The sequence below is a fragment of the Geospiza fortis genome, unplaced genomic scaffold (assembly GCF_000277835.1).
Source record: "Geospiza fortis unplaced genomic scaffold, GeoFor_1.0 scaffold241, whole genome shotgun sequence".
NCBI classification, from domain to species: domain Eukaryota; kingdom Metazoa; phylum Chordata; class Aves; order Passeriformes; family Thraupidae; genus Geospiza; species Geospiza fortis.
This window is the reverse complement of record NW_005054491.1, coordinates 491,028-499,293: the sequence shown is the minus strand read 5'-3', so window position 1 is coordinate 499,293 and position 8,266 is coordinate 491,028. Positions and strand designations below refer to the sequence as shown.

The 8,266-nt window shown below is 57.7% G+C and overlaps 2 protein-coding genes across 2 annotated transcripts in view; one reads left to right on the top strand and one right to left on the bottom strand.

The window, feature by feature from the left end:
• The window catches only part of FSTL3 (follistatin like 3), a 9,494-nt gene extending 9,380 nt beyond the window's left edge, over window positions 1-114 (bottom strand). The window contains exon 1 of the mRNA XM_014310174.2: window positions 57-114. Within this exon, the coding sequence (XP_014165649.2) occupies window positions 57-114 (58 nt within the window). The remainder of the gene's footprint in view (window positions 1-56) is intronic.
• A 1,133-nt stretch (window positions 115-1,247) lies between these two features.
• The window catches only part of RNF126 (ring finger protein 126), a 15,138-nt gene continuing 8,119 nt past the window's right edge, over window positions 1,248-8,266 (top strand). The window contains exon 1 of the mRNA XM_031063256.1: window positions 1,248-1,320. Coding sequence (XP_030919116.1) covers window positions 1,248-1,320 — 73 coding nt within the window. The remainder of the gene's footprint in view (window positions 1,321-8,266) is intronic.

Here is an 8,266-nt window from a genome sequence, read left to right as displayed (position 1 = left end):
TGCGCTCCGCTGCCCGAGCCTGCGCCTTCCCCACCCATCCCCGCATGAAGCCGAACCCGCCTCCTCCCCGAGCAGCCCCGGCTGGCAGCGGGGGCACGGTGTGGGCTGTCTCATCTACGGCTCCTTTCATCTCTGCGCCCCAAACGCTCCCACAGCTCCAACACACAGAGGGAAACTGAGGCACCACCCTGAGCCTTGCCAGGCAAGGAGAGGAAGGAGAAGAACTGTGGGGCCATAGCCCTGTGGCATGTGCTGTCCCTGTCCTCCAGAGGTGTCCCCATCACCACCAGGACTGCTTCATCTGCCTGGGCTGGGGAATTGCAGCTGGGCCAGCACTGCCAGGCTCTCAGGGTCTCCCAGGCTTTGTGGGGCTCCTACAGGACAGGGGAAGGCAGCAGAGACCCCAGGGCAAGGCAGAGCAGCTTTGGCCTCGCTCCTTGCTCGGTGCCACCACAAAGAGACCACCCAACCTGTCTGAAGGGGGGTCAGGATGCACCAGGGACCATCACCCCGCTCCTGAGGCAGAGCTTTGGGGACACAGCTGGACACAGGGGGCTCTCCAGCCCCCAAGCTCTGTCCAGCTCCCAGGCATGCAGCTGAGGAACGTTTCACCCCGTGCACTGGCCCCAGCTGAGGTCATGTTTTCGGCAGGGCTGAGCCGGGCTCTTTCAGAGAGGGGCCGCAGGGCCCAGGAGAGCCTGCACCACCCAGCCGGCCCTGCAGCAGCCTCCTGGCTCTGAGTGGTGCCAGCACAGCACAAGCAGCTCGGTTTTGGCGTGGGATGGGGCTGGACACAGCTTTGCTCCTGTGGGACACGGAGCAGCCTGGGGACAGGGGCAGCGGGGCAATGCCCGCTGCCAGCACGGGCAGGCAGCAGTGTCACTGTCCCTGCCACATCTCCATCCCTCCAGCCAGCAGGCAGGCTCTGACCAAGGCAGATCGTCCTTTTCTTCTCCACTTACAGCCCTTTGCACCCCCAGGAGGAGTCAGGAATGGGGAGGGATGAGTTTACCCAGGGTGGCATCGGTGCCATCCGCAGGCACAGGAGCCCTGCAGCACCTCCTGACAGTGTGAGAGGGACAGTCCTGGCGGGAAGGACAGAGCCGGCAGCTCCTGACCACCATGTTCTCAGTGTGCAGCTGGCCCTGGGCTGCTCCTGGCCCTGTCCTGGCTGCCATGACCCAGGCTGGCTCGGAGCAGTTGCCCATGTAAGGGCAGAGGGCTGGGGAGCCAAACGCGCGAGCGGGATGTCCGTGAGCGAGTGGGTGGTGATGCACTCGCTCACTCACATGCTCCAGGATGCGAGAGGAGCTCGCAGAGGCCAGCAAGGGATTTTCCTTGGCTGCCAGTGGGGTTGCACAACCGCAGGCTCTGGCAGGGAAGGGGTCAGACCTCGCTGGGAGCAGCAGGCGCTGCTGCATCTGTAAGGGAGCAGCCAAGATCCTGAGAGAAAGGCAGGAGGAGGCTGCTGGCCAGAAGGGAAGCGGATCCCAGAGCCAAAGGGTGCTCGGGGTCCTGATGAGGCTGCCCTGCTGCCAGGAAAACCATGCTGGGGGCTCTGTCCTGCCTGTGGCTCAAGCAACTTGCCTGTGGTGATACCACAGTGCCGGTTCTCAAGCAAAGCTGGGAGCAAAATTCCACTGGCCAGTCCCCCCACAGGGTGATGTTGTCTCCCTGAACCCCACGGACACCCCAGGGTGTGAGTGACCCCCAGCAGCACCCACGGAGTGAGCGGGGTGAGGAGCTGGCCTGGGAGCTGCAGGAAAGCAGAGCCCAAAGGGAGAGAGGAACCCCTGGGCAGGGCTGGGGGCGGCTGGAGGCACTGGAGAGGGGACAAAGGAGCCCTTTGGGGCACAGTGAATGGTGGCTTCACATCTGACCTTTCCTCTGGGCACTGGTGCCACGCTGGGTCAGGGCTGCAGCAGCATTTCAGGACAAGGCTCAGACCCAAACATTCTCCCCCCCCAAACCCCAGCTGCTGCACGCTGCTGCTGCTGCTGCTGGGCTCCTTTAAGGAGGGAATCTCGCCTCTCTCATCAGTTCAGGCTAATTAAACTCTGCTAAACCAATTAGAGCTGCAATTTGCAACAAGAGGTTCTATTGAGGAGAAGAGCCCAGGGTCAGGGCAGAGGTTTCATACGTGGATCTGTGGGCAGGTGTTGGCCAGGGCCCTGCACGTTGCCATTTCCCTGTCAGGCAGAGGTGATCCTGGCCCCATTCCTCCTCTCCTCACAGCGCTGGGATGCCCCAGTTTCTCTCATGCAAGCGGAGATGCTGCCAAACAGCGCGGTGGGGAGAGGGGCTGCTGCTGGGGGCTCCACAGCCCCAGCTCAGGGTTATCCACGGGGACAGGCTCAGCTCAGCAGGGCTCAGCAAAGGGGACAGGATTGAGCCTGGTCACATCCCCTGGAGCACGTGGCGAGTGGCCAGAGCCAGGCGTGAGCGCAGGGCACGGCCCCGCGGTGCTGCCGGCAGCCCTGACCCGGGGGCGGGATTTTCTCCCGTGTCCTCACGGCTCCTCCAGCCCAGCGAATTGACTCAGGGCTTGTTTGGGGAGAGAGTGTCAGGCCGGCACCTTGATGGGCTCACTCCACCCCCAGCGCTGACACGGAGCTTCGCCCCGCGCCCCGGGGCGGCAGCGTCACCGCTCCGTGCCTCAGTTTCCCCATCTGCTGAGGAGAGATAATGCTCCTCCGCTTGATCCTGCACTATCTCCCAGGAAGGTTGCAGGGATTAGTTTGCTAATGTTTGCAAGGAGCTTTGAAGATGAAAAGCCGTGAACAAATGCCAAGAAGTGCTGAGCTGGATTCTCCTCGCCAAGTAATCGTTTCATGTTGCTGGGACACTTCCACGTGTGTGCAGGAGGGAAGGCAGGGCTGCGAGCCTGGCATACATTCCCAAGACCTGCCCCTCCAAATCTGATCACCCATTCTGTTTGATTCCTGATCAGATTCTGATCCCTCCTGCTGATGGCCAGACCCAGACCCCCTCCCTGCTGCTGGCACCAGCATCCCCAGCACCCTGCAGGCGCCACAGGAAGATCACCCTGGGGGGATCCACTCCCTCTCCCCTTCTCAGAAATGTCATCTTCCTCTCCAGTGCTTTGGGTGCCCCCAGAAAGAGCTGCACTTGCCCAACACATCTTCTCAAATCTTTGGTCTCAGTGCTGCCAGCTCTGCCCTGAACTGATGGGAGATGCTCTGAGCTCTGTCCATGCTGGGAAATGCCAGCGCTTGGAGCCAGGAGGTGCAAGCAACATGGGAAGGCTGGGATGTGGCAAAGCAGAGACCAGAGCCAGCAAGGTCGTTGCATCCCATCCCATGGATCCCATCTCATCCCATCCCATTCCATGAATCCCATCCCAAGGATGGCATCTCAGTCCATGGATCCCATCCCATCTCATGGATCCCATCCCATCCCATGGATCCCATCTCATCCCATCCCATTCCATGAATCCCATCCCAAGGATGGCATCTCAGTCCATGGATCCCATCCCATCTCATGGATTCCATCCCATCCCATCCCAAGGATCCCATCCCATCCCATCCCATCCCATGGATCCCATCCCAACCCATCCCATCCCATCCCATCCCATCCCATCCCATCGATCTCATCCCATAGATCCCATCCCATGGATCCCATCCCATCCCATGGATCCCATCCCATCCCATCCCATCCCATGAATCCCACCCCATCCCAGCCTGCAGAAGCCACAGCTCGTGTCCCTCTCAGCCAGCAGCAGCTCGTGGCTCCACTTCCACCCCTCCTGTCCGATTTCCAGCCACCTTAACGAGCTCCTTACGGGCTGTGATCCCACTGCCCACACGGCTGAGCCCAGTGGGGTCGGCCTGGTGGTGCTGCAGGCTCTGTGTGTGTGTGTTTGTGTGTGTTTGTGTGTGTTTGTGAGCGTTTGTGAGTGTTTGTGAGTGTAAACAAGCCGTGAGTCAGCGCCGGCGGCTGTGCGGGCTCCCAGCACAAACGCTGGGCGAGCCTGGAGGGAAGGGTTGGCAGCACCAGGAATGTTGGGCAGCCATGAGGGGCTGAACCGGGTCCAGCAGAGCCAGGAAAACCTCCTGGGTCATTAAAACCTCCTGGTGAGGCTGGGGAGAGGCGCTGCTGCAGGAAGCAGCACCGGCTGCTCCGCTGATCTTTGCTCCCGGAGCAAGGTGCTGTTATTGGGGTGGGACAGATGGGCTGGTGGATACTCCCAAACCAGCCACACCATGGACCCCATTGGCACTGCAATCCCAGCATCCCAGCCTGGTGGATCCCCATGCCATGGGCCTTTAAAGAGCAGAGCCACCACAGGTCACATCCTCGCTGGAGCCCAACATCTGCCACACAGCCCTTGTCAGCCAAAGAGCCTCATTGCTTGGCCCAGGCTGGCAGTTGTTAGAAAAGCATGTTTTTCACATTAAAATTTCCCTTGAAGAACAATGGTTTAAACCAAGCATAAAAAAAGGAAAGAATCCAAAAAGAAAAAAAAAAAAAAAAAAGAGAAAGGAAAAATTGTTGGTGGAGCCTAAAATCAGCCCCCTGGGACCGTGAACTTCCCCTCTGCCTTGGCTGCTCCCAGGGGAAGGTGAGCCATTGGGACAGCACAGCTGGGCCAGGGATGGACCACCAAGATGCCAGCAGCCTTTCTGATCCAGGGATCAGAGCCTTGGAGGGCTGGGACCACCCTCCAGCTGCTTCCCCCGGGGTGCTGAGGATGGGGCTCAGCCTGTGCCGCTGCTCCTGGGTCACCCTGAGCTGCTGGATCACTGCCAGGCGGGATCCAGACCCACAGCCTGGAGGTGTGAGGCTCCAGGAGATGAGGTGGGGGATGTAAATCTCTCGATCTGTCTGAGCAAATTCAAAGGAGACCGATTCAAATGCGCCGTGACACGACTGGCTCGGGGCGGGCAGACAATCCCCGGCAGTGTCTGCAAGGAATCTCGCCCGCTTTCCTTTGAGTGGCCTCCAATTTATTAATTAAAATAGGCAATTATATATGATGTGGGGTGGAGGGGAGCAGGGAGACCAGCTGCACCAGTTCTTCTCACTTGGCAGGAATTGCTCTGGCTCCAGGAGGTGCTTGTGCTTCCCAGGGCTCAAGGCAGAGCCTGGGATGAGCCCGTGCTCGGAGCTGCCCCTGTGCCTCCAACACCTGGGCAGGGTGGGGGGTTTCAGATCCAGTCCCCAGTTTCTTTAGGAACACACAGGAGGAATCCCTTCACCCCCTGTCACTACACAAAATAACGCGGCGTGGACACGCAGCTCTTCCAAGGCGAAAAGAGAATTTTTCATTTCTGACTCCAACATTTATAGATTTTTCAAAAGTGACCCTGGATTGGAGGGTGACAGTGCCACCTCTCCAACGACACTGGACAAACCAACAGTCCATCAAATTTCTCCTCCTCCTCCATAAAAGAATGTAAAACAATGAGTTATTTACAGAAAGTGTGTGAGAAAGTTTGTTACAAGAATGTAAACATCAGAAGGGTTAGAAAAAATTAAAAAATCAGGGTGACAGCCCCCTGTCTGGGACTCGTGTCCCCTCCACTGCTCAGCCCAGGTGGGATGGTGGCTCTGAGCTGCTGGAGGAGCCTCCCACCCTCAAACACTGGGATTTTCCCCTGGGACATTTTCCCCACACCCCCTTCCCAGGCAGGGTGGCCCATTTGGGAGCGGGCTGTGTCTCAGGATGACTCCATCCTACCTGGGGAGGTGTCACCTCCTCGTCAGCCCTCTCAGGTGAGGCTGCACTTTGTCTTTCTGCAGCACCGTGGGAAAAATCCTTCCCTGGGTGACTCAAATCTGCTCCTGAGCAGACCCAGCTCCCTCCGAGGCAGCAGAAGGAAGGGGGACAGGGAAACACAGAACTGCCAGGCTTGGGGTGCCCCTGAAGCATCAGGGATGGGGTGTCCATGGGGTTTTCATGCCCTTTGTGGGGAGGAATCATGGCTGGGGGCAAAGGCAGGGTATGGACCTGTCTGGGATCCTCAGCTGCCAGAAAATGGCAATTCCCTCTCCATGGTCAGCACCAGCAATGAGGGATGGGCACGGTTTGTAGTCCTAACATGGATGCAGACCCCAAGAGATGAGTGAGGGGCTTTTGGGGCACCCTCAGCCTCCAGAGGAGGGTGATCCCCTCTCCATGGTCAGCACCAGCAATGAGGGGTGGGCAGGATCTGCAGTCCTGACATGGAGGGAAACCTCAAGGGGTTTTTGGGGGACCCTCAGCCCCCAGAAAATGGCAATTCTCTCTCCATGGTCAACACCAGCAATGAGGGATGGGCACGGTTTGTAGTCCTGACATGGAGGGAAACCTCAAGGGGTTTTTGGGAGACTCTCAGCTGCTGGAGAAGGGTGATTCTCTCTCCATGGTCAACACCAGCAATGAGGGATGGGCACGGTTTTTAGTCCTGACATGGATGCAGACCCCAAGAGATGAGTGAGGGGCTTTTGGGGGACCCTCAGGTGCCAGAAAAGAGCAATCCCCTCTCCATGAGCAGTACCAGAAATGAAGCAGGGGCACAGTTTGTAGTCTCGACACAGAGGGAAACCCCAAGAGATGAGTGAGGGGTTTTTGGGGCACCCTCAGCCCCCAGAAAATGGCAATCCCGTCTCCTTGAGCAGCACCAGCAATGAGGCAGGGGCACAGTTTGTAGTCCTGACACGGATGCAGACCCCAAGAGATGAGTGAGGGGCTTTTGAGAGACCCTCAGGTGCCAGAGAAGGGCAATCCCCTCTCCATGAGCAGCAATGAGGGATGGGCACGGTTTTTATTCCTGACACAGATGCGGACCCCAAGAGATGAGTGAGAGGTTTTTGGGGACCCTCCCACTGCTCTGTGCCCGTTTTGCTGCCCTTATCCCCCTGTGCATCCACATCTCTGCCGTTTGAGCGCTGCCACGCTCCCCTCCCGCAGCTCCTGCGTCAGGGAATTCCAGAGGGACAAAGTCAGTGCAGCCGGATCCTTCCCCCTCCACCATCCCACACCGTTCGATCAAGCGCTAACTTGTCCTCCGACGGTGAAACCGGGCGCTGGAGAGCCGCGGGGAGGGAAGGAGCTTCCCTTGGGCTGGGAAATGCCCCATCCGGAGCCGCGGGGCTCTGTCTGGCTCCCGTCTGGATGCGCCTCCTGAATTACAGGAGCAGCACTTTTCCTCATCACCTGTAAAGAAATAAATCGATCAGCCGCTGAACTCTGCCGATCTGCCCCAATTCTCGGCCTCCCAGCCCTCCAGAGGTGTTTGTCACCAGCGTCCAGCCCCTGTCCCCAGCTCTGCTGAGCTCTCCAGAGCTGCTCCACAAATCCCTCCCCGGCTGCTCCATCACCCGGCAAAGCTGCAGAAGGAAATGCTGGGATGAAGATGCCACCTGCTGGGAGCGGGGCTGCCTCCGAATCCCAAAAACCTCACGGCCTCGCTGCGCAGAAGCCTTCGAATCCCACAGTTCTGGCGTTCCAGTCCTGCCCCGCAGCCTCACCATCTCCCCCTCCCTAAAATATCGCAGCAGTAATGCGTGGATACCCCAAAAATCACCTCAAAAATCGCCCCAAAAATCACCTCAAAATCACCCCAAAAATCACCCATATCACGTGGACATCCCAAAATCACCCCAAAATCACGAACATCACGAGGATACCCCCAAATCACCCCCAAATCTCCCCAAAAATCACCCTAAAATATCACGTGGATACCCCCAAATCTCCACAAAATCACCCCCAAAATCGCCCATATCACATGGATACCCCAAATCTCCCAAAATCACCCTGAAAATCACCCATATAACGTAGATACCTCAAAATTTCCCCAAAATTTCAAAATTTCACCCCAAAAATCACTCATATGACGTGGATATCCCAAAATCTCCCCACAATCACCTTAAAAATCACCCAATTTGTGCATATCACAAAATCTCCCAAAAAATCACCCATATCAAGTGGATACCCCAAAATCACCCCAAAACCCTGGCTCGGCAGCTCGTTTTTTCCTTTTCTCTTAAAAATTAAATTGATATTTTAAAGCTCGGGGGTTTCGGTGGGGTTGAGAGAGGGATCAGGCCGGGGGAGGAGGGGGTGCAGGAAGGATTGGGGGTTTCCCGGAATGCTGGGGGGTTCCCGGAATCGGGGATCAATTCTGCCCCCTCCCTAGCCACGCCCCATCTCCTTATATGGGCAAACAACGTCCATTCATTTAATATGTAAAACCACGCCCTTGTATTAGCCACGCCCCTCAGCGCTTTTTTTTCCTCCTCCGCGTTTCCGCCACGCGCTGTC